Below are 24,949 nucleotides of genomic sequence, written 5' to 3' on the forward strand. Positions count from 1 at the left end.
TGAAGCAGAGGCAATGGTCTTAAGTTCCAGGAAGACGAACTCTTAGACTGGATGCACCCAAAGCAGCCTTTGAACCTAAATAATAGTATTTTTTTAAAAAATTGAAGGCCTTTCATAGTCAGATAATTGATAAACTTGTAATGCTCTTTGTGCTCTCCAAAAGTCAGGATTAGGTTGTCCTTTGTATGAGTTGCCAAGTGCAAGTGTGTTTTTTAATAATAATTAGAGCTATTGTGCCTCAGTAAGGAGCTGAAGGATGATGATGCAGGAGGTGTTGTGACATGAAATGCAGGTCATGTAAGAACTGGCAGGGTTAAATTTATGCCAAACCTTCAGAAGTGGTTGAATATGATTTTTCTAAGAGTTTGGTGTTCTTGGCATTTCCTCTGGCGTTTATAAAGCATTGGTTTTAGTTTTGCTTTATGATTTAAAAGCTGGTGCTCATAGGTGGTTACACAGGGATATCTCATGGCAAGGTATGGCTTGGTTATGATTTTCCATCATTTGTCCAAGCCAAATTTGTCAGCTCAGCCTGTCTAGTCCTTGATTTCCCTAAGTGAGAAATATTTGGTTTTAGGGTTAGGGGCAGAGTGGAGATGATGATGATGTTTTCTCCTCTGTTCTCAATTCTTTCCTAGTTGGATACTTTGGAATACATACATGAAAATGAGTATGTCCATGGTGACATTAAAGCAGCAAATCTACTTCTGGGCTACAGCAATCCACATGAGGTAAGCATGTTTACTTATCTACATTTTTCTGTGTTTAAAACGACTTGAAAGTTTTAAGTTATGTATGTTCTGCTTTAACAATTCATTTAATAAAAGGAGTTTTTACATGAACATTCACATCCCCTCACAACAGATCTGAGAGTGGCTCTGTGGAGCTTGAGGGTGGAGAAAGAAGCAGGACAAAGCTCTGCTTTGTTCTCTCTCTGTTCTGCTGACTGGGATACTGGTATGGATGGGTAAACTAATGAGGATAAGTTACAGGACCTAATTGCTCCTCTAGGTTATGCCAGTTAAAGGATATTAGTAGAGATCAAGGATGTGACCCATTGTATTTTCATTCTTGGAAGTTTTAGCTTTCTAATATTACCATGAATTACTTCCATGCCCTAACTCTCATGTCCTGCTCATTGTAGTGGATATAACAGGTAAGTAGGATTAAAGTTGCTGTTCTGTAACACTCCAAGGCCTAAAGCCAACCTTGAAATGGAAGTGTTTGGGTGAAACAGTTTTAAACAGATCTTTTGGTCCTGTCATATTCCACATGCCCTTCTGATGTCTATTTTTTCATTCTTCAGGTAATAAAAATCTAAGCATGCTTTTTTAATTGGAAAAAAATAATTTAGGAAAAAAGGACATCTCCAACTTCACTTAAATCTAATTAGCTGTAAGCAATACTTCTTTCAATTTTGGTTTCTCTGCTGCAGTGATAAAGAAACAGATATTGCAAAACAGCTCACTTGCCATTGGAGGTGAACCATTCAAGTATATCTGCTCTTTTTAAAAGCTCCAAGTTAAATGGCTGAGTCAAATTCAACTTGTCAGCTTTCTGAAAGACATAATCTGAAAAGCAGCATGGCTGTTTAAGACAACCCTGGGTTTATACAGTGGTAGCAGCCAGTGCATAATCACAGTTTATGGTGTTCTGCTGAATCCAAAGGAGGAGGCTCTTTAGAGCCAAAACGATCTGCACCATTAGCATAACTCAAATGACTTTTCTTTTTTCTTGGCTATTTTGTATTTTTATGACAGCAAGAAATGCTGCTGTTTTGCACATTGCAATCATTTTGGAAGTGTCCACTTACAGTGATCATAAAATGTTAAGACTTGTAGCTGACTTGGAATGGGGCAGATTGCTAGGTGATTCTCTGATTTGTTTCGTGTGTTATTCGTGTGGAGATTGTGCTGTATTTGTAATTTGTTTTAATGCTAGTAAATTCATTGACAGGTTAAAAATAAGGTACTTGTGAGTTACTGGACAGAGGTTTTAGGATTTATTTTCTAGGGTTTATTGAAGAAAAAAAATCAGTGGATAGTCCAGTCTGAGTAGTTCCTAACTCAATGTGTACAAAATGTATGCCACTGCTGGGAGGTTTGCTCTAGAATTTTGTTTCAGCAAAATTTCTCTTCAACTGAAATTATTCTGTAGCATGTTTTCAAAAGTTCACATTCTAATTCAGAAGTGCTAATGGGGGAGAATTTCTGATATTTGCTTGCATTTCTGTGGTATGAATTAAGCTCTCATTTCTGTATGTGTGAAGTGTTTTGGCCACCTCCTCTCTCTGCCAACACAATGAATAACTTGAGTGCCTTGGTCTGGGGTTTTTGATGTTTTTTATTTTTTAAAAAAGGTAAAGTGATCAACCTAATCTCATAAATAGGGAGTGAGAGCATCTAGCCTGTGGCAAATTCCAGCTCAGGAATATGAGCCCAGAGGCTTCTAGAGCTCCAGAGAGTTGGCATAATAAAACTCCCTGACCTAACAATTTCTGTGGTGAAGATTTTCAAGAATTTTGTGCTAGGGGGTTCCTGCTCTTTACGGTCTAGGATTTTAAGAGAAAATAAACAGTAAGTGTTCTAGAATTAAAGAAACTTGTTTTTCAAAGAAACCAATAACTTATCTCTTAAGAATAATGTATATCTCTATCCAAAATAGAATTCCATATTCTGTTTCAGTGAAGAGATAAATCTCTGTTCAAAAAATCATGTGTACATTTATACTAAACTTTACCTGTTTTTTGCAACTGCAGGGAGTCAGTGAGAAATTTGCACATAAGAATACACATCAACACTTACTAAATGACAGAAAAAATGCAATTTCTGCTGCTGGTCTCTCTCTCTTCTGTAAATTAACCTGGTAAATTTACACCACAGCCAATAAATAACACAATCCCTTTTCTGAAAGGACGTGTGAAATCCATACTGCTCTCCCCTACTTTCTGTGGCACGGCAGAGAAACAAATAAAGTAAAGGTGCTGTCACTGTGTGACCTCCAAATGATGGTTAGAAATGGGGAGAAGCTCCCAATCAAGTGACCTCAAAGAGCTGCAGATGTGCTCAATAGGAGGCAGTGAGGCTATTTCCTGAGTTACAGGTCACAGGATCAATTCTGCAGTCAATGTTTCTGAACACGGAGCTGCACAGTGACCGACAAAGCAGCAGTGATGGACTTGAGGGGAGTGCACAGCCCATGAATCTCACAGAGGCCTGAAAGGGAACTTGAAGTGATCAGACCTATAAATTACAGACCAGGTGAAGCACAGGCTCAGGTCTGTGGAGAGTTAAAGATAATTTGGTGCATGATCCTAACTGTTTGTATAAGAATAAGCGGCGTTGATGGAGACTCTGAAAGAAATTCAAATCCATTCATCTCTTTTAAATGGTGATACCTATTAAGAAGGACAAGTGGTCACCAGACAAAAACCTGAAATCTGCATTTTAAATAAATAAGGTTTGCAAGACCACCTCGTAGTTTGCAATCACCTTGTAGTATTTTTTCCCCATGGATTTTATGGACAGACATGCTGCAGTGTTGCAGACTCAAGTCTGTTCCACAAGATGTCTGTTTGGATTTTAAAGCTGTAAATTTTAATTGCATTTGCACCTCAGTCCTGATTTTAAGTGTTTCTTAGGCAAGAGAGTTACACAATAGAACTCCGACTTGATTATCAGAGATAGAAGAATACAAAATTGTTCCCAAAGATACAGAAATCATGCGTTGATTTTATGGGAAAAAGTTGCATGAAAGCAATTTTAACTTCAAGCTGTTTTTCATTGTGAGGTGAATCATTGTGATTCCTGCTCTTTAGCCCACTGGGACAGATTTGCTAAAGACCATATGAATTGAGAAAAATTTAAATCTTTTCTTTCCCCTTCAGGTGTTTCTAGGAAGGCCCCAGTAGGCAGAGATGCCTTGTGCCCCTTCCCCTCTTTCCTTTAGTAACCTGCTTTCCTCCTTCCTTGGCTTTTTTTGGTGAAAGATGCTCTTTCTGGCCCAGTCACAAACTTCACACTTCTGTCCCAAAGTACAAAATGCACCTCAGTCTGCCTTTGGTTTTTTTGTAGTCCAGTGTCCAGCTGAACCTGACAGCACTGTGGCCATTAGCAACCAATCTGCTTCTTATTAGTGGGTATCTACTTAATTATTTACAGGCATGACATAAGCCTAGGAATGGAAACATACAAATAAAATCACTGTATTGTCATCCTTTCAGCAATAAATCTCCTGCTCTGTCCTTCAAGATAAAGTGAATACCACAAGAATCCAAAGGGCCAGGCTAATAACTCCCCAGCTCAGTGCAATTAAATATCATAATGTGTACAAGTTGTAAGAATGTTACACATTTAGCAGATATTTAGCACTTCAGATACCAAGCACTGTGTGGGAGTCATGCACAGAACTGAAACTCTGGTTGGCTGCTTGTGCTCACAAATAATTGTTTGTGCCTCTGATAAGATGGGTGCATTCACATATAGATGAAATCAGGTGTAAAGACTTTGGAAATCTGGCTCCCAGTCTATGACAAATCTATTAATAACAGACCATGCTAAGCACTGCAGAATCTTGTGCAGACTTGGATGGGTAAAGAAGAGGAACTGGAACCAAAACAAGAGTTATAATAAGTAAGTGAGTGGGAAGGAGTGGACAATGTACCACAGCCAAACCCAGCTGTTCTGGGTTTATGGCCCTGCTGCACTTTCATCATCCATGGTACCATTTCCTATTTCAGTGTCTTATCTTGATTGCTCTGCTCTGTTTTGTTCTCTTCTTTTTCTTATTTGTTTTGTTGTTCCTAAAAAGGCATGCAGATGAAAAATATTTATGGTATTGAAACACATGCTAGCACTGGCTTAATTTTTCTCAGTATTCTTTAATGTTCATCTACTTTTCCCCTTCCCTGTACCCTTAAAAAATCCACAACAACTATAAACTATAAATTAGCTACCTTTACCATGTTCTGAGCAAATTTGGAAGGGCATACACTGTTACATTATCAAAAAGTGACAACTAGCTATAAAGAACTATATATCTTTTTAATGATGAAAGGGTTATAATGAGAATTGATGAAATGAAATTAATGGTAATTTAAAATAACACAGTCATTCTGATAATGGTTGTGGCAAGGTTGTAACAATGCATTGCTGGTTTTGTACAAGCTGAAGGGGATTGATTTTTGTTGGTGGCCAAAAGGTTTTGCCTTGAGAGGCTGCCACATTTGTTGAAAAATTCTGATGTGAAAATTATGGAGGTGATAAATGGCTCAGCTAGTAACAAGCTGAGCTGGGACACACTCCTGGCCAACTTTTGAGGAAAACTGCTGTGATCAGATGTTAGGATCACCCTGCATGTGAGTGGCTTTAAGAAGCACTTGCTTCTTTATTTCCAGGTCTTTCCATCATCAGACAGTGCAGGATAACTTAAAGTGACTTTTTGCTTTTAGGGGACTTTCAGTATAAGTTGCAAACTGCTTTGCTGATACTGCCACTGAAGGTATTTTAAGCAAATCCATTGCTTAAAAATGGACTGCATTAATAGTGTTGCTTAATATAAAAAAAGGACATAGTTACCGTGATAGGATAAGTGGTGGGTTTTTTACATTCTTCAAGTTTGACTAGCAAATATTTGTGGCTACTTTCTAGGTAGTATGTTGTTGATATAGTTTGAAAGAGGTTGGGCTGTCACATGGGAGTCTCTGTCACATAAACTGGCATGCCCAGCCCAAACCAGACAGCTGCCAGAGGTGCTGTGGGTGTATTTTTTTCCTAACAATTGAAATCTCATTTTGATGGAAGGCATAGCCTTAATTCTTAAAGGTATTTTATCTTCCTGTATGTCAAAAACCTGTAGTCAATTAAAATCCAAAGCATACCACTGAGTCTGGGAAGAATGCACCTTCTAGGCTCCTCCCTCCTTCCCACCCCCAAAGGATGCAGAAGACTCACAAAACTCGATATTTAGGGTAGTGTGAGTTCTCTAACTGACTGTGGGCTCAGTTAGGGCAGTACCAGAGCATCGAGAATATGCTGGAGAACAGATACAGGGGAAAATCAAATCAGTCAGCCCAACCAAGCTGATGCCCTGTCCCAGATTTTGTAGCCAGCCATGCCTCTGGTCTTTAATCTCATACCCCAGTCTGGGTGGTCTGTCAGGTGAGAAACATCATCGATAATCTTAAAAGCTATCCCCCCGCAGGAAGTGAGTGCTGCAGCCAAGTTTACACGCTCCAGATAAGCTCAGATCCTGCAGCAGAAGCAGTAAAACCAAGAGACCAGCAATCCCAGGACTTGAAGCTGCCTGGAGCACAAACAGGAATCAGTAGTTCAACAGAACGTGCTACCAAATAATACGCTAAGTTTTCTTCAGGGTTTTTTGTTTGTTTGTTTTTGCCTTTTGTAGGACTCAGATAATTAAATTGCAAGTGAGCATCAGAAAAGTTTATTTTAGACTTTTTTAGGATAAACTCTTTTGTAGCTAAAGAAGAAACTAAACTAAGGTTTGAATAAGATGTTTTTCTTTATCATATTATGAGATTTAGTAGAAGTGATCTCTGTGCCTTCAGATGATTTAGCCTTTGCCTCAAAAATCCATGGATGGAATGGTGAATATGGCACTATTGCAGTATATTGCAGTTTGGGCCCAATTTTTTTCTCTTACACTGATTTAACTCCATGTATTTACTACAGTGACTGAGAGTTTGTGCCTTTTAAAAATGCATTATAAATTCAGGAGTGGTTTACTAACGTGGCTTTCTGGGCTGGGGAGGGCTGGTTTGTTTTGCTTTGCTTTATCCTACACTTCCAATAGTTGTTGCCAGTAGGAAGCTAATGACAGTGACATTCCAAAAGGTGGGATTCCAGTTGGGCCAGTGCCCAGCAGCCCTGTGGCCACAGTCCCTGGAGCACTGGAGCCCTGTGTCCAGTCCAGCTGGGGGAAGCTGCTGCCTCTTGCTCTGGCTTTGGAGCTGCACAGTAGAGTTGAATTTGAACAGTCTCAGCTGCTGGAAAATCCAAACAGGGGGATGTGTGTTTGCCTGCTTAAGTAAGGGGGAGAAGGGGTCCCATAAGCAACGTGAGGCTACATAAAAGGCATATTGCAGTTTATGATGTCTGGATGCCCACCTGGAGAGCAGAGAGCTCAGGAACAAAATAAAATGACTGAAATTCTGCTCGACTCTGAAATAAGATAAGAGTATAGTAGTGGAAGGATTTAAATGGGGAGGGCAGCTGTTATAGCCCCCAGTTGTACATATTTTATCCTGAGGCACCATTTGGTTTAATAAAATTTAGATCTAAGGCTGTCCTTAACCTATCAGTTTCTTAAGACTTAATTATAAAGGTTATACTTTCAAAGGACAAAAGCATTATTCATTTGTCTGTTCATGTCTTCCAGGTTTATCTTGCAGATTATGGACTTTCCTACAGATATTGTCCCAATGGGAACCACAAACAGTATCAGGAAAATCCTAGGAAGGGCCATAATGGGACAATAGAGTTTACCAGCATAGATGCCCACAAGGGAGTAGGTAGGTTTCTTTTTTTATTTCAGATGAGTGATTATAGAATGAGTAATCAGGCTGTGAGAGCTGCTGTACACAGGAGAAGCAGTGTTGGGGATTGCTCAGCCCCTCGTGTGGTGACCTCCTCTTGTGCCTGGGAATGCCTCCCCAGGGTGGGGAAGGGGCAGCATGAGGGAACCTGAGAGGCTCTGCACACACAGCACTGGAGCAGCCCAGGACACCCTGAGAAGAGCTCAACATCAGACTTTATTGGTTCATGTTGGGAGGACTGGTTTGTGCTTGCTGTACCCTGCAGAGGCAGGATTTGCCAATGTTGCATTGTCAAGAAAAAGTGTTTGGAGTCTGTGCTGTCCTTTAGGGAGAGCTGTGTCTGAGTGTCACCATCTGTGTTATGGGAGGATATTTCAAGATGACATTCCTTCTGCAAGGACAAAAACCTTTTTTGAAGTCATAAAGTGTTAACTTTTTGAAATCTTTTTCCAGTAGCCTTTCATATATCTTACTTATTTAAACTCACTTTGATGGTATTGGAAACACATTTGCAGGTAAATTACATACATAGTCCTTTTATTGGATATTGATTGTACTGCCTTGCATTCCAAGGCAGACTTAATTCAACAATTCCCTAATTAGTTAAAGTCATAACCTATGTCTTGTATTCATTTACCATTAATTAAACCTTAGCTGTTTATTACACTGCAGTCCAAATCCAATAGCAGACCCATAGAGCCATGGAAAAGGGACTGGGAGGTCAATATTGAAAATATATGGTGTAAAGTCCCACTGATGGCTGCATTGTTCACAATCAATATGGTCAATGCAACACAACTTTCTTAGTTGCTATGTCAGCAAGACAAAAAGTCAATTCTAATGTTATGCTACTGAAAAAAATTGTGATTATTGAAAAACTTTGACTGTGGCTACAAAGAGTGTTTTTGTTAACTTTTTTTGCCCCTTTTCCCCCCTTTCACCCCCAAGATCCTCTCAAAAAGAAGGAATGGTTTGCTGCTGGCAGCTTGGTGAGGATCAGTGTCACGAGTGATAACTGCAGGAATTTGTGCTTGTTAATAGCTGCTGAACTGTTACCTTAAACTAATACTTTCTAACGAGTTTTAGTTGGCACAAACAACTGTATATTATTGCTTTTTCTATTAAAAGGACCATTGACCATGTAATGTAGAGGGTCTTGATAATTTGCTGGAGCTGTTAAAACCTGCAATCGTTTAACTCTGGTCATTAGGAAAAATGAAATAAGACTGGCAAGTATTTCGTGCTAAGACAACTGTACCACTTCACTGGCTAAAAAATATTTTGTGGTGAGGAGAGCATCTGTTTTGGACTCTTCTGGCCCTCCCGAGCATGCAGGGTGTTTTCTGGAGAGCTGACTGCCTGCTCTGCCTGGTAGTGTGAGTAGTGTGGCTGTGCACTGGTATTTGATGTGGGTGCTGTTTGAAGAGTAGGTGGAGGCTGGAATATTTGGGATTTGGTTGTTGGATAGTTATAGCAGCCAGTTTGGTAGTGTTTGTTGATGGGCATGTGATTACAGGACAGATAATTCCTTTTTATTTGAAAGTGTAGGGAGATTTTATAGACTTGGATGGCAAAAGGTGTGCAGATGGAAGTGTGAGGTTATGTTACCTGTGTGACTTAGATAACCTCCTCAAGTAGCTAAAGCCACGATGGAATTGGTTAAAACCAGAGCAGTGCACAAAATAAAATATTCAGAAAGATAATTTGAGGGAGCTTACCCCCCTCTTACACTTAAAAAGTGTTTGCTTAATAGCTGCAAACAGAGAATCCAGAGATTTTCCTGGTGCTCCTGCTGGAAGAGCCTGCAGAACAGGATGTGGGATCTGGTCGATTGCAGAGCACCCTAACAGTTGACATGGAATGCCAGCTCTGACCTTGTGATGGTGTCCTGGTTTCAGCTGGGACAGAGTTAATTTTCATCCCAGTAGTGGTTTGGATTTAGGGTGAGAACAACATTGATAACCCAGGGATGTTTTAGTTGTTGCTGAGCAGTGCTTGCCTTAAATCAAGGACTGTTGAGTTTGCCATGCTCTGCCAGAGAGGAGCTGCACAAGGAGCTGGGAGGGGCTGTGGCCAGGAGAGCTGACCTGGCCAAAGGAATATTGCACACCATGGGATAACAGGGGCAGTGGGTAAACCGGGGGTTTGGCCAGGAAGGACCAATCACTGCTCAGCTGGCTGATGAGCAGCTCTGTTGTCCATCACTTGTCTGGCAGGGGGTTTGTTCCTTTCTTTACCTTCCTTTTCATTATTACAATTTTTAAAATTTTATTTCAGCTATTCAACTGTTGTTATTTCAACCCACGGAGTTTAATTTTTTTCCCTGATTTGCCTTCCTGTCCCTCCAGGGAAGGGCAGGGGGTGAGTGAGTGGCTGTGTGGTACTTCAGTTGCTGGCTGGGGTTAGACCACAACAAACAGCCTGAATCCATTCAGGTCAAATTGCCAGAGTTTCCCATTTACAGCAGGAAAATCTGCATCTGCAGCGACTTCTGTTGGAGATTGCACGGGTCCAGCTGGCAGAACACAGCCATGGGTTTCCCTCCTCTCTTGTTGTGAGGCTGAGAGTCAGAGAGAGATGTCTCAGGATACTGAAAGACTTCCAGCAGCTGGGACAGAGAGCTGCTTTGCTCAACAATCTCCTGGATTCCCCACTCGTGATGGTGTCTCAGCACAGTCTCATGCACAAAGTGAGGTGGAGAGTTCTGAAAAATCTCTAAAGACTGTTGGCAAAGGGAAGCTGCATAGACATCCTTCATTCTGGTGTCACTCAGCTTTTCAGAATGGAGTGTTTTGTTATTTCAGTTCTCTAGGAATATCGTTCTAATTTTTAAATGTTATTTTATATAAATGAGATCCTTTCCAGAGGGCATTTCCTGCATGTTTGTAGCAACACAAATATCTCAGGCCCCCTGAATAGCATCAGTTGCTGCACTGAGCTGGACAAATGAGAGCATTTTGACTTGCTTATGAAGCAGCTACTGAATATGTGCAGCTATTTGAGGGACATGCTGAAGCTTTAACAAAATTAGGAATTTGTAGCTTTCAAAAGTGCCTCTTGGCAATGCTTGGAGCTGATACCCTCCTTGCATAAAGCCAGTCAAATGGAGTCACTTCCCAGTAATTTAAGTCAATGCTGGAGATTTTCTGGTTGAATGGAGAATTTAACCCAGCTGTGTGCTGGGTTATTCACAAAGCTCTCCGTGGAGCTCACCAGGTGTAGAGTTATGCAGTCCACTGAGATCCAGAAAGTTTCCTACTGGAGGCCACTGCAGGGAAACACTTTTGGGTGCTGGGATTAGTCTGGGTTCTTCTGACAGCCTTTGGTAAGGCTGAGTGGGATTGGCCATTCCCATGGTAGCTGCATCCTTGAGCTGAGTTTGGAGTCCACTTGGAACCAAGTAGGGCCCAACTTGGCCTCTGCCACAGGATCTGACCCACACCATTGGCATTCCTGTGTTTGTGGCAGGATCCCATCCCAACCAGTGGGTAGGTATTTGAAATTGAAACTCTTTTTATTTTGATGCAGATTTCTCAGGACCTAACAGCTTTGTTGGTTTTAGCATCGCATCGGAGTGTATTCACCGTATTCATTTTTAAAGACCAGCCTGTATAAACAGTATTGCATTTTGGTTTGTTGATTGATAATTAAAGAGAATTATATCTCTACTCAGTGTACATTTAAAAAATTGTTACATAGTTAGTGTTAAAAAGTAATATTTGGATCAATGCCTTCTATGGATTTTTGTAGATTTTCTCCTCAGTGAGGCATGCAGTCAATACCTAATTTCTCTGGAGATTTACTGCACTTAACATATTGAGGTTCTTTTAAATACTCCAGTCCTGTGCATTGAGTGTGTAAGCCCGGTTTTAATTTGCTATCATTGATGAACATAAGAGTATGAACTGTCTATGCTGAATTCCCTCCAGCATATATTTGTGTTTGCCATCGATTCCAAGATGAGTCCTCTCCCTTCTCCCAGCGTTTCACAGTGACTCTGAGCAGTGTTGCCATCTCTCACATCAGGTAGAGACCCCACTGAAGTCTGTGCAGGGCTGATAGCTACTCCTGGAGGGGTAAAAGGTGCTTCCCACAGGAGTGGGGTCTTTGTACAGGCTTCTCTGTGCCCTTTACATGGGTTATTGCAACGTGTGCTCCTTGAGCTCAGCCAGAGCCCTGGCACACTGGGTTTGTCCAGGCAATGCCAGCCTTGTGCTTGTGGCAGGGAAAGTCCTGCAGCTCTTGTGCTGGTTTTCCCCACTGCTCCAAAAGAGCCTGTCTGGGATATTAAAAACACAGCTCAGTGCTTGGCCATTTTTCCTGTTCTAGTGACTAAAATATGTGCAGGGTTCATTTTGTGAGGAAGGATGTGCAGGAATATAAACATCTATGCCTGGAAACACATTCTTTCTGAGCCTGCTTCCAGAGAACAGAGCTCTGAGTGGCTCTGGATCAAGAGGTTGGTTTGGCATCTGTCCATGCATAGTTAGGATTCAGAGGGAGCTTGCAGGATTTTTTTTTTTTTTGTCGGTCAAATGAATTATTGATCTGCTGCAGTTTGATATGTGTTTCCCAAAGACTGTGTACAGGACAAACTGTAAATCCTAAATAATAAAAGGAAAATATAACCAGTCTGGCGAAAAATGGGTGGAACTTTGCAGTGGGAAATAAATAAAAAGATGGTTTAGTTCCTGCGAGTGGGATTAGAAATGTGTGCCCAGCAGAAGAGGGAGTAGGAGGTGGTTGTAAGTGAAGGAAGAGTCACTACCAAGGAAAAGATTGGATAGGTTTCTTCAGCCATCTCTGGAAGTTTATTCTGTCCTGCCAGGAATGTCCAGAAGCAGCAAAAACGAGGAGCATTACAGCTTTGTCACAGCTGAAAACTGTGCCTGGGAATTGGCTGTTTAATTTTGGCTGTTGTTCTCTACCCCAGGAATTCAGAAAGGTAGTGAATCTCACAGCTGCTTGCCTGCCCCTGCTTGTCAAGCCCTTACCTTTGTGATTCTTTTTTTCTGCCACACAGATGTGAAAGAAGAGTAAAACTTCCTGTCCCCACTCTCCTGCCACATGTTCTCCTTGCTGCAAGCTTGGACCCTTTTGCTCCCGACCAGGTACCTGCATCTCCTGCCACCACCGCTTTATCTCCCACCCAAATCTCGTGGTGAAGCTCCCTTGCACCTTCCAACCTTCCCACTACTAAACTTGTCCCCAGTGAATCAGGACCCCAGCTCTCTTCCTTTCAGCACATCCCATTCCACCAGTCCTGATTATGCCCTCCTGGCAGCTCTGCTGTGTGTTCCATGCCCATGAGCCGTTCCACCCATCGTGTGTGTATCTGTAGGATCCCAGTTTGGAGAGAGACCATGGCTGGCACAGGAAATGTCACTCTCTGCCATGTCCCAGACTGAGCTCTCTGGAAGAGCTGCACTCCAGCTGTGGTGATGCCATTCTTTCCAGCATTCCATGGTGGTGGTTATTGTCAGGGAGTACTTGAGCAATGTGCCAAGCTGACAGTGCAGTGCTGGGCATGAGGAGAGGAGAGGTGGTTCCTGGCTGACATTTGCCCTGTCTGAGGCTGGATAACTCTGTGGAGTGGCCTCCAAGCACTAAAAGGTATCATGAATTTAACTGTACTTCTCTAACCTCTTCCCTGGAGCCACCCACTATTCCATTGGTCATTATCCTGCTGCAGGGAGCTCCTCAGACTGAGCAGTACCTGGGGAAGCAATACTTCAGTATCTGCTTTTGGGGGAGTGGGGGGAGGTTTGTCTTCTCATTTCTCCTACCCCTAATAGAGACACTGATTTTTGGCAAGTCTTGTATTTGTCTGGTTTTTTTTTATCATCTCAGCCTTGAGATAAGTTGTATGTTAACTTTGTGATGATACATATTTATCATAATTATTATTTACCATGGTCATATTAATTCTCCTTTACGGGCTTCTGGATTACTGGCTGTGGTGTGAGTTCTGTTTGTTTGTGAGTTATCATGAATTTGTTCTGTGATGCCAGTGAGAGTTGGAGGTGGCACTGCATGGCCATGCAATGTGAGCAACCAAAATGATCTTTTTATTAAAAGCTCCTCTTAAAAAAAAATTACCAATAGTGAAATTATCATGTAACAGTCCTAATTAAAAATAACAGAAGATTTAATCTGTCACTCATTAGATATTTACAAAAGGCTGGAGAAAATCAGCCAAACAGGGGCCATAGAGAGAACTCCATTTTTACACCAGTTTCAGAGGAGTTCTTGGGAGCAGTGGGATTTTGAGCACGTTGTGGCTGTTGTGATATCATCGATCTATTTGGAAATAATAATCTGAATATAAATTAGTGTGGAGATAGCTGCCAAATCCAGTGTACAGAGATGCATCATCTATTTTCTAAGGTGAATGCTTCAGTTATTCTGAGTTATTGGACCCTGTGCCTGTGTGTTGAGTATGTTTGTGGTATATTTCAAACCCTGATTTCATTGATGTGGTTGTGAGTTCATCAACTTCAGTGGAGTTGTTCCTGATCTGTCTTGGCAGGACTAAGAACAGAATCAGCCCTTAAATCTCCTAATTAAATAATTAAACTCTAAAAACGTTGTGAAATAAAATATCACCAATATGTTCCCATTGTATACTACTTCATATGAGACTAAAACTATAGTAAAAAATCCCTATGAGTAGAAAAGCAGAAATCATACATCTATTAAAAAAGAAGGGAAAAAACCCAGCAAGTTTTTTAGTCTGCAGAGAAGAGAATTTGATTTAAATAAGTACTGGTTGGTGTGTGCACTCTTGTAACAGTGACAAGTTATCAAGCAGAATTGTTTTATTTTCACCTGGCTGTCGTATTTAAAATGAAGGCAGATTGATTTCTCTCCGTTGATGTTGATCAAGTATTCCTGTAATCTTCAATTGTGTGAGTAGATATATTTTTGCAAATAAACATGTCATTGAAATTTATCTATTAGTGCCTCATTTGGCGTGAAAATACAATAATTCCATTGTCCATAGATAATACTAACTCATTAAAGATTAATCAAATACTTTAACAAGAATCTAAATGATTAAAAAAGTTGAGGACTTTAGCTGAGGATGGAGCAGAGAGAAACAAGCAAGTACAGCCAAAGAATCAAACACTGACATTTTCATGTGGTTCTACAAAAACCCATGTAAATGTCTGTATTTAGCAGCACTGTGGTGACCTGGGAGATGAAGGGATAGGGGAATTACTGTCTCCTGTAAAACATTTCCTGTTAGTGCTGGGGAGGGGTGCTTTAGCTCCATGTACCTTTTTTTCCCCGTGCCTGCTGTGGCTTTGGGCAGGTGTCAGCCAAGGCTCCTGGTTTGTCATGGCTTTGTCCCAGTAATAGTCAGGAAGTGGCTGGAAGAGCTGCAGGGGAGAGGGAAGGTCATTAGTCATGGCCAAACTGTGAATAAACTTTAATCTCTAGGACTGTTTTGCCAGAAAATGACTTACCTTGGGGTAACTTCTGAAATCTGATCAGTTTGCTGTTATTTATAGATGACATCAACTAATCCCACCGTGGAAAAAAGCTGTCCATTGGAATTCTGACAATTTTCCTCACAAGGCCACTTTCTGTAGCCTCTCTCACACACAGGTGCCACAAAGGCATTGTGAAATTTATTGTGAAATTGTGAAAATTAGAGAATCTGCAGTCAAAAATGCCAGCTTATATGGATCTAATCTGGAATTGCCCTAATGGAAAAAGAAGTTGTGAACACGTGTGTGTGAATGGAATTGTTCCACAGTTACCAGGAGATTTATGGCCAGAGAAATCACTACAGAACAGCAAGTGGTAGAGATTGTGTTTTTATTTTAATATGGGAGCCAAGACTTGCATTAGGATGTTGCTGAATCCAGTGCAGAAAATAAACGACGCCCAAGGGACAACACAGCGGTGTTGGATCTAGGGGCCTTTAATAATCCTGAGCCTAAGAGCAGTTAAGATAGGGAATGTATAAAAACTAATCTGCTGCTTTTACAGTAATGTGTGTACAGGAACAAGGAACAGTTATGATGTGTTGGCACCGTGGCTTTTAGCAGATGACTTCTTAAATTAAAAGATAAGTTCGCCGAGTGACTTTCTGGAATTTATTTAATGAAGGGCCATAAAATATGATATCTGTTTACAGCTGGATTAACAGCACTGTGCTCAGCTACTGGTCTTTATGCTGGATAAAAAGTGCCAAACAAGTTTGAACTCTTCTTTCCTTCCTGGAAAGCACAAATTCATTTTGGAAAAGCATAAATTTAACTTCTACATCTGTCTGTCTTTAATCACGACGCACAGTTTCTGGTTTTGCAGATTCCATGTGGTTTTGACGTGCAAACTGTAGGCTGCAAGTCAAAGAAATCCTGCAGTGCTCCTGCTTGTTCAGTTTTAGCAAGTTTAGTTTCCTCTGAGTGGCAGCAAGCAATAGCAATCCTGTTAGGATTGCATTTTTCCCCTCCCTCCTTCTCTTGCAAAAGCTAATATATAGATTAACTTCAGTTTTTCTGCTCAGATGATGCTTGGGAATGGGGTTAATTTTTGATTTAATTTTGTCTCCTGTATTAGTGTTCTTCCTGGGGTGGGCAGATTGAGAATAAGTTTTTCCTGAAATAACTTCCTTTTTGGAAGGTGCAGTGGGAAGTTTACCCAGGACTTTGCTAAACAGCAAGTGTATTTTGGGTTGTGCACAGCTCCACAGACGCTGCTGGAGCTGGGAGCAGGCTCTGCTGAGTCAGTGCACACTAGATGGCAGTTTTGTCCCAGCATCCGAGTTCAAACGGCTCCGCGGGAGAACAGGAAAGGCCATCAGTGTTTAGTCTGCTCTCACAGAGTCCCTGCATGACCAATGTGGACCCCATGGACTTCCTGGAACATGTGTTAGCAATTTAGCAGCAGACATTTATTTCTTTGTTTTACTGCTTGGCTCTTTGAGAAAGTGTTGGTACTCAGTTATGGGCTGTCTGGATCATGTCAGAGGCCATGGGGATCAAGTCCATGTGACAGGCCAGACTGAGGAAGGATGGAGTTGGAGGAGGTGAGGAAGCTGACCCTCACTTGAGCAGGAACAAGTCACTGCCTGTCTGTGGCCTCTGGCCAAATGCCGGGGCGGTTCAGGTCTAGTACAGCTGAACAAACAAAACACTTTGCCCATTTGGCTTCTTCATATTTCATCAGCACCAGTTCAATCAAAGTCTTTTCTATTTCCTAAGAAGAGGTTCCTATTCTTAATTGTATTTTATTTTCTCATTCCCCCTCCCCCTTTCCCACATTTTAGCCCCGTCCAGACGAGGTGACCTTCAAATCCTTGGCTACTGCATGCTGCACTGGTTATGTGGGAAGCTGCCCTGGGAGCAGAACCTCAAGGACCCTGTAGCTGTCCAGACTGCGAAAAAAAAGTAAGGACAAAATCCCCACACACGTGGACACACCACACTGGAACCCTGCAGCATCCTCAGCACTTCCCAGGTCTGCAAAAGACAGCTTTCCATGCTGTAGAACAGCACCTTAGGAGAAAGCTGAAACAATTTTCCTTAATTAAGAGAGATGTTGGAAGCAGTTAAAATGGGAACTTTATGTGTATGTCTACCCTCTTTGCATGTTTATGTCTGTGCTGCTGTGGAGAGGATGAATTCCAGTGCACAGTACACAGGCATTTTGTCTGCTGTGTATTTTTCCAGTACTCTTTTTTTTCAAAGAAAACATTTGTAAATTAGCACAGGCCTTACTGCACATACAGAAGGTTGTTGTGTGATTCCATTAAACTTCACGGCTGCTTTGTAGAGACTGTAGCACAAACATCTCTTGGAGGTTTTTCCACATGTGCACTCAATTTATTTAACTTTCTATATGATACTGTTTTTCAGATGTTTTTCTGTAGGCTTTTAATGTTACATAAGCCTACTGCCATTACAAACAATTAAATACCAAAACACTAAGGAGCTTGATGAAAATCTTTCCTTTTTCCCAGCATGACTGACTTGGAGCTCACTAAAGCAACAGCAGATTTGTGTTTTCCTCCTCTGCCTTCCCAGCTGGGACTGGAGAGAGTTAATTGCACGTGGTACCTGTAGCCTGTAGAAGGCTCCACAGCAGAGGAGCTACCCAGAAATGTAACATCACAATTGCAGGAGGCAGCAAACTTTTAAGTAGGGCAAGTCACAACAGAGGTACACGATGGGGATGGCTGATCCCCGGAAATCAATGCGCAGCTTCCATGTGGCAGCAGCTCCCGGCACCAGGAAGGGTGGCTGCAGCCTGTGGATGGTGCCGAGTGCAGCTGGAAATGTTGACACCCTCTGCTGTGTTTAATATTTCTCCTTTGGAAGTTCTGATCATTACACAGCCCCCTGCAAGCTAACACTTACACAATTCAATGGGAAATCAATTTAATCAATCAAGCTGCTCCGCTGATTCTTCCCTTGCCCTTAACCCTTAGATTGCTCGCATTTCCAGGATGCTGAGCAAACGGAGGCTTTGAGGAAATGCACAGAAAATTAGATTCCACTTATCAGAAATATCCTCTTACTCTAATGAATTACATTCCTGGAATTAGGTATCTTGCCCAGGTTATCTCTCTTACCTATGTTCATTTTCAGGTTCCTGTGGGTGCTGGACTGCCCAATATGAGGTCTAGTGTTATTCCTGTTTTTAGAAATTGATACTGAGCTTCTTTGCTGTTCCTGTTTCTGGATGGACAGGAATTACATCTGTGGCCTTGCTGCTAATGAAGCATGTGGGACTTTAAGTGATCTGACCTCCCTGTCCCCTTTTGGCCCTGCTGTGCCTGGGTGTAATTTTGACAGCCATGTGCCACACGGTAGAGAGAACCTGATGCTAAATGATGGGAAGGTAGAGCAGAACTGCTGCTTAAATTCCAAAATATAAATGGGAATCATCAATGTGAAATCAGAAAAGCCATTTCACTCAAAGGACTTTTGTTTTTCCTTCTAGAAAGCTTAAAATATCTGCAGAGAAAAACTTAGAGATGTCAGCCAGGTCTTGGTGAAACCAGCAGTGAGCAAAGAGTTAAAAATTGAGCTGGTGAGGGGAAATTTGGGTTCAAAAGCAGTACTGTGAATCATTAGCAATCATGGAGGTGCACTCCCTTTGGCATTGAGACTTGCTGTCTTCCTAAATCCCAAATGAGGAATCACCTGCTCCAAACTCACATTAAATTGTTGCACTCTTGTGTTGTTTCAGACTTATGGATGAGCTCCCAGATTCAGTGCTGAGGTGGGATTCTTCTGGAAGCAGCTGCCGTAAGTGTACTTGCACTTGTACCCTGTGGCTCTTCAGCCTGTTCCAAAACACAGTTAAATGTCTGACTCTGGGGGGGGGAAGCAGAAGAGAAGTGAAAGTAACACAGATTTAACAAAGTCTTCAAAAACAAAAAGAACCTTGCTCAGTCTGTGATTTATCCCATGGAGTGACATAAGGGATCTTGGCCATATGTAATCCAAGGTGTTGGGAAGCAGTGACTATCTTGGAAACAGAAATAGCTGTTAGTGTGGAAATAGTAAGCAACTGTCTACCAAAGGTTTACTGCTCAGTGCTCAGAGTTTGAAAAAGCAAATGGATGGACGGTTTGTCTTGTTTCTTCCTTCCCTGAAATACAAAAGTAACCCAGGGAAAACACTAAAGGTCAGTATCTATTTTTGATTTATTCCCCTATTTTCCTAGCACTTTTGTATTGGAATTATTTGAATGTGTTGTGTATTAGGTAAAATTTATTCATGATGTGTATACATATTTAATAAATCTTTCCTGCCGGGATTTGACCAGATGCTAATATGTGGTGTAGCACTCCAGCTTTAGGATACACTTGGGTCTTCAACTGAAAGAAAAGTTTGAACCCCCCATATGTTTTTCCTACTAGTATTATTCCTGCCCATTCAGTGGTTTCCCTGTTTTTTGAACCACTTGATGGAAAAATGTTGCTGCTGTTGGACTGTTTTGGGATGCAATCAGAAAAACAATAGTTGTATTTGAAGTAAAGAAAAGAAGTTGTGTTTTTCCAAAGCATTCACAGTATAGTATTTATGCAGATTAAAACAATACTGTTCAGAGTAATTAATATTTAAAGGAGTATTGTAATCTATCAAACATAAAATAATTTTCTCTTTTACACAGAGCTATCAATACTTGTCGATACATTTTTTTAATTTTTATCCTTGGATAGTTGTCAGTGCTGTGGGAATTAGTACATGAGCATAATGAGATGGAGCACTTAAGGTCTGGCTTGTTTATCCAAGTCTGTCTTTTCTTTTTCTCATCCCAAAGAGACAAGACACTGTCAGTTCTGTGTTTTGAGTGTGTCTTCAGTTGAAATCGTGTTGTCTTGTTTGGCAGCGGAGAATTGGCATCCGTGTTGCAATTAAATCCTTCCTGAACTTCTGGGTTTACACTCAGTGAAATTCACCATCAAATCTGCTCTACAGGTGAAATAGCCCAGTTTCTGGCCTGTGTTTATAACTTAGCTTATGATGAGAAGCCGAAGTATCAAGTGCTGAAGCAAATCCTGCTGGATGGCCTGCGGTCAAGTGGAATGCGGTACGACGGCCCTCTGGAATTTTCCGCGGCAGCAGCGAGCACACGGGATCGCCGTGCTGCTAAGGTGTCCAAAGTGAGTGAGACAGCTCTGGGATTATTTCTGACAGCTCCTGCCTGTTGCCTTTCCTTTTGTAGAGGAGGAAATAGTTAAAGCTCTCAAAATGAGACTGACACAGCAGTTCTTTTGCCTTAAATACACCATGTTTGTTAATTCCTGTTTCCCCTGGCTTTGCTAAAAAGTGGAATGTCAACCCTCAAGGAGGAAGAACTGCCACGAGTCCTTTCGACCCACAGGCTCTCACTTCAAAGCAGTAGGTCTGTGGAGAATGATTTACTTTCAGGCTAATGGGGAAGTCAAGGACTTTGTTCACTAACATCTTGAAGACAAGCCTGAATGCCAGGCTTTTCCTTGTCCCACATTAAAGGCAAAGTTACCTTTATTAGTGACAGCATTTAATTCATTTTCGTGCTTTCAGGCTGTTCTTTGTCATTTGCCTTTATCCTCCTACAGCCCCAGTGTGGAGGAGATGTTCCTGTGGCTTTAGCTGTGCTGTTGGTGTGCACTGGCACAGGATTTTCCAAGTGACAGCTCTCCTGTGCTATTTTCCTCCAGTGCTCTAAGTTAACAAAGCCCAGCTTCCCTAAGCTGAGAGGGAGGTAATTAGCAGTTTTCCTGGGAAATGTCAGTCCCGTTGTTCCTGGGAAAGTCCCCGTATGCACCAGCCCTGTGCAGGGCTCTGGGGCCTGTGCAATAAGGCAGGGTCAGGGTCCCATCCATTTTTAATATTCCTGGTGAACTTTGGACCATCACAAGTGTATGTGAGCCAAGAATGCAGGATGCAAACTAATGTGACTGATAGGCTGCGAGATGAATGGTGATTCAAGTATCAGTGCACAGATGGTTCTGATTTGCTGAGTTTTGTAGCTGCTGCAACTGAAGACATAAAATATCCTTCTAGTCATAAATTAGCTCTTTGGAAGCAAAACCTTGGCACCAGAGCTTTACAACCTTCAATTAGTAGGGAAAGAAGTATTTGAATGACTGTGGTATTGACATCTGTAGGCCTGCATAGTAATCATTCCTAATAGAAGAGAATATCTGTTTGAGGGGGTTTTGCATGGCTAATTAACCACCAGTGAGAATATGTAATTTTTTCATGATCTCCTGATTGTCACCTTTCTCTCATGATACAATTAGATTTTATTGTAGCAAGTGCCTCACAAACCAATTGTCAGCACTATTTACGTATTGTGGAAGGCAGAACAAAAGTTCATGTTTAATGAAAAGGCACTGGGTTTTGATCTTGGTAATTACAGCTACTTAGTTTAGCACTTTTACTGACTTTTCTGGGTTTACACCCTTTTTTAAAATTTTAACAAAACCAAAAACTTTTTTTGCTGACAGGGCTTCTGTGGCTATGATGGTGACCACAGTGTCCTCACTCATTTGAGGAGATTTTTAAGTTTGCACTGATTTCTGAACTGACTGGGAGCATCAGGTAGCTGTTAACTGATCTCCAGCTGATCCTGCTGGATCTCTGTTTCACAGGAGTCTTTGATTTCTGAGTCAGACATAAATAGTAAATCTATTTCCTTCTTAAGCCTGGCCTAAGACTCAACAGTCTGTGGCATAAAAGATGATCCTGACTTTGCAGGCTGCAGGAGCTGCTGCAGCACTGGATATTTGCAAATCACACCCCCCTGGAAAATCCCTGGCTAAGGAGTGTCAGTTATCACCATTCCTGTGCCACAGGACTAACTGAGATTGGTTTTGATGGCCAGGAACAGGATCAGAGGGAATGCCTGCATGTTACTAAATCCTGGCATCTGTCAGCACTTTTTCAGGGAAATCTGTGATTCCGAGTGTGTCACTTCTTGGAATAGTGAGAACACCAGGATCACCTGTGTTTTACTGGAGCTTACTCCTTCAGCCACTTCTGCTGCTGACACCAGCCAGTTTCCTCTAAACACTGTCTGCAAAACAGCTGCAGAAAGGCAATTTTAGGGTTATTCAAAGGATTTGAGTACTTAAATACAAGTAGAGAGGGCAGGTAACTGAACTCTCTTGAAATTTATTGCCATTTTCAGAAAAAGGAATGTTTCAGTGGCCTGGTGCACTTGGTGCTGCAGCCCTGACAGTGCTGGATGACAGGCAGGCTCTTCCCACTGCATCTCTTCATGGCACTGCCTCTAGTGATCCTAGGCTTGACTCTTTTCATTTCAACATTCCCTTTCCATCTCTCCTTTCATTCACCAAATGCTTCTCCCATTAAAGAGACAACCTAGGAACAGTGGGACCCACTGCAAGCAAGCCACTGTCCCCTCACTTGTTGCTTGTGAGCAGAATCTGACTCCAGCTGATCTGATTCCTCCTGCACCTGTATCTCCTCCTGGAGTTTGGTGCACAGGAAATGAGTGGATAGGGGGTTAATTCCCTTCTGAGGTGCATTGAACACCTGTAACAGAGGATCCTGGAGCACCAGCTCCTTGATGATGGGAAGAGGATTGCATGGATTTTAGGATATTACTGCCTCTATAGTACCAGAATCTAATCTTGAGGTGGCATAAGAAGTGTAGCAGTGGTTCTTGTAGCATCCTGGTTCTTAGTTCCAATTGCACACCAAAGATAGGTGATAAAATCTTACTTGCATTAATTGTCAAATTTGTTTACCACAGGTTTTGGCCCTGGATAAATATTTTCAGCTTTTTCCTCTACAGTGAGAGTGCTGATGTTGGGGCAAAAGGAAAGTGATCTGAAAGTGGGTGGAAAGCCAGGTCACTGCTTGCTTGATCTTGTAGAAATCAGACTAAAGAAATATTTGGATCAATACCAACCTGCAATTTCATTAGTATGAAATATGGTGGTTTTTTGGTGTAAAGTACATATTTTCACTTTTAGTCTGGTTGGATCTCTAAGTGAAAACTTAATGTTTTTCTTTAAGTCCTGTTTGAAAAGTGATGCAGTTTAAGGTGTGTATATGTGGTGAAGATTATTATTTTTCTGTGTGAGATCTGGGCTTTTTTCACTATCCAAAATGCTCACTATGTATCCTAGGTTCGCCTCCCAAAGCCTCCACCAAAACCAGCTCAGCAGAAGGGAAAAAAGCTGGAAGGGGGAGAACCTGCCTGCCAAAACAAAGTGTGTGTGGGGGAAACAGGCACACAGCTCCTGGGAGAAGGGAAGCCAACGGAACAGAAGAAACGCAACAGGAGGCCTCCCCAAGCAGAACCTCAGCAGGTGAGGATTTGGGGCCTGCAGCAGCACCCAGATCTCTTGTTCCTTTAGCTCCATGTCCAGCTCTTGGGCTGGGTGAGGAGGAACAGGGCTGGGAAAGAGCCACGGGCTCTGTCACTAACTCCAGGAGCTGGCAGATGCTTGCTGGCTTCCAGTATTCCACACATGAACCAGATCTCTCACAGCCCAGGGGTAAGTGCCAGGAAAGCAGTGCCTGCCCTGCCCCAAAGCTGATGGTTTCATGTGCTGGATCAGGAGCTGGGATAACTCTGAACTTAGTGACTTCCTTTTGGCACACAGTTACTCTTCCCTCAACAGGCTGCCTTGCCCAGGCCTTCACCCAAACCTGTGCAGCAGAAGGAAACCAGAAGGTATGAGGATGACACCAGCTGCCTGACCAGGCCCCACATCCGGGCAACACGCCAGCAATTCCAGGTGGAAGAGGAGCCTCTTAATTTTTACACTACACGTCAGGAGCCTGAGCACCCAAAAAAGGTGAGGGGCTGGTGCTACCACAGAGCAGTCACAGTACCTTGAGAAGGAAAGATCGGCTTTTCTAAAAAGAAAAGTTAAAAAACCCCCTCAAAGACAGCCTCAACTATGTGTATGCAAACTCAGTGTTTGCCACAAGTACTAAAGGTTTGCATGTAGTTGCCTGTATGTACTATTGGCCAACTACCGCTGCAGTTTGTTGTGTAGCTGCAGAGTAAAGCCCTGCACTGGGATGCTGACTGTAATTTTCCAGCTATTCTATCTCCCTTTGTGGACCCTGTTGTTTGCGTGGGAGGAACTTAGTTCACTAGTTTCCTTCTCTATGTAGTGGAAAACTTTGTAGCACTCATTAATTAAGTTCTTAAATTGTGAGTTTTAAATCAGAGGATTTGGGCAGTTAATGAACTCACCTTGAATATTATTGATAATTTAGTGCATAAAAGGGCTGAATGTATGGTTTCAGTCTTAGTCTTCATCTGTTCAGGAAAAAAAATGAAAAAATGGATCAGTTTTAGTACAAATAATGCAGCACCATGTCCATCTCAGTGATCACCCTGTGCTCCTTTTCTCTGGAGCTTTGGTGTATTTTAGTGAGGGGATTCCTCCCTGGTTTCCTTTCATATAAACAAATAACTTGGTTTAAATGAGGCCAGTTTCTAATGAGCACGAAAATGCAATTTTCAAGGGAGCTTTATTATTAATCCAAAATTCTTTGCTTCAAGCAGTCTGATCATCACTGCCTGGAGACTCCGGTACAAGCTGGGAGAGGGAAGCAGCAAAAGCACAGCTGTACCTGAGAGCACCAGGCAGGACAGTGGTGAGCAGAGCCATCCTGGGAGATGTTTTGGCTGCCAGCAGGGGAGATACACTCTGACAAGTCAAGCACAACTTTGGAATAGGAAAATATTCCAGTGTTACTTCCTGGTCCTCAAATGTAAAGTTTTTGCAGAAAAGGGACCAGTCACTGGGTAGTGTTTAGATTATATTTGTGTTTGGATTTAGTTTTTCTAATGGCAAAGCTGCTATTCCAATAGCATTAAACGTGCTGTTTCTATGTAGAACCATTCTGTGGTACTCACTGAATATTCTGCATAAGAGGGGAGACTTTAAAT

General features: G+C 41.9%; 1 protein-coding gene across 7 annotated transcripts in view; it reads left to right on the plus strand.

Moving 5' to 3' along the window:
• The window catches only part of VRK2 (VRK serine/threonine kinase 2), a 37,699-nt gene that overhangs the window by 11,458 nt on the left and 1,292 nt on the right, over positions 1–24,949 (plus strand). For 2 of the 7 annotated variants that reach the window (XM_085054202.1, XM_085054201.1), the window contains exons 7-14: positions 639–731; positions 7,399–7,531; positions 16,836–16,956; positions 18,761–18,819; positions 19,999–20,183; positions 23,166–23,348; positions 23,646–23,840; positions 24,560–24,654. In XM_085054202.1, the coding sequence (XP_084910328.1) occupies positions 639–731; positions 7,399–7,531; positions 16,836–16,956; positions 18,761–18,819; positions 19,999–20,183; positions 23,166–23,348; positions 23,646–23,840; positions 24,560–24,634 (1,044 nt within the window). In that variant the 3' untranslated portion in view covers positions 24,635–24,654. The remainder of the gene's footprint in view (positions 1–638; positions 732–7,398; positions 7,532–16,835; positions 16,957–18,760; positions 18,820–19,998; positions 20,184–23,165; positions 23,349–23,645; positions 23,841–24,559; positions 24,655–24,949) is intronic. The other 5 variants (XM_085054204.1, XM_085054203.1, XM_085054206.1 and 2 more) reach the window with 3 other exon arrangements.

Source organism: Lichenostomus cassidix, chromosome 3, assembly GCF_008360975.1.
Source record: "Lichenostomus cassidix isolate B80296 chromosome 3, HeHo_3.0, whole genome shotgun sequence".
Taxonomy (NCBI): Eukaryota; Metazoa; Chordata; class Aves; order Passeriformes; family Meliphagidae; genus Lichenostomus; species Lichenostomus cassidix.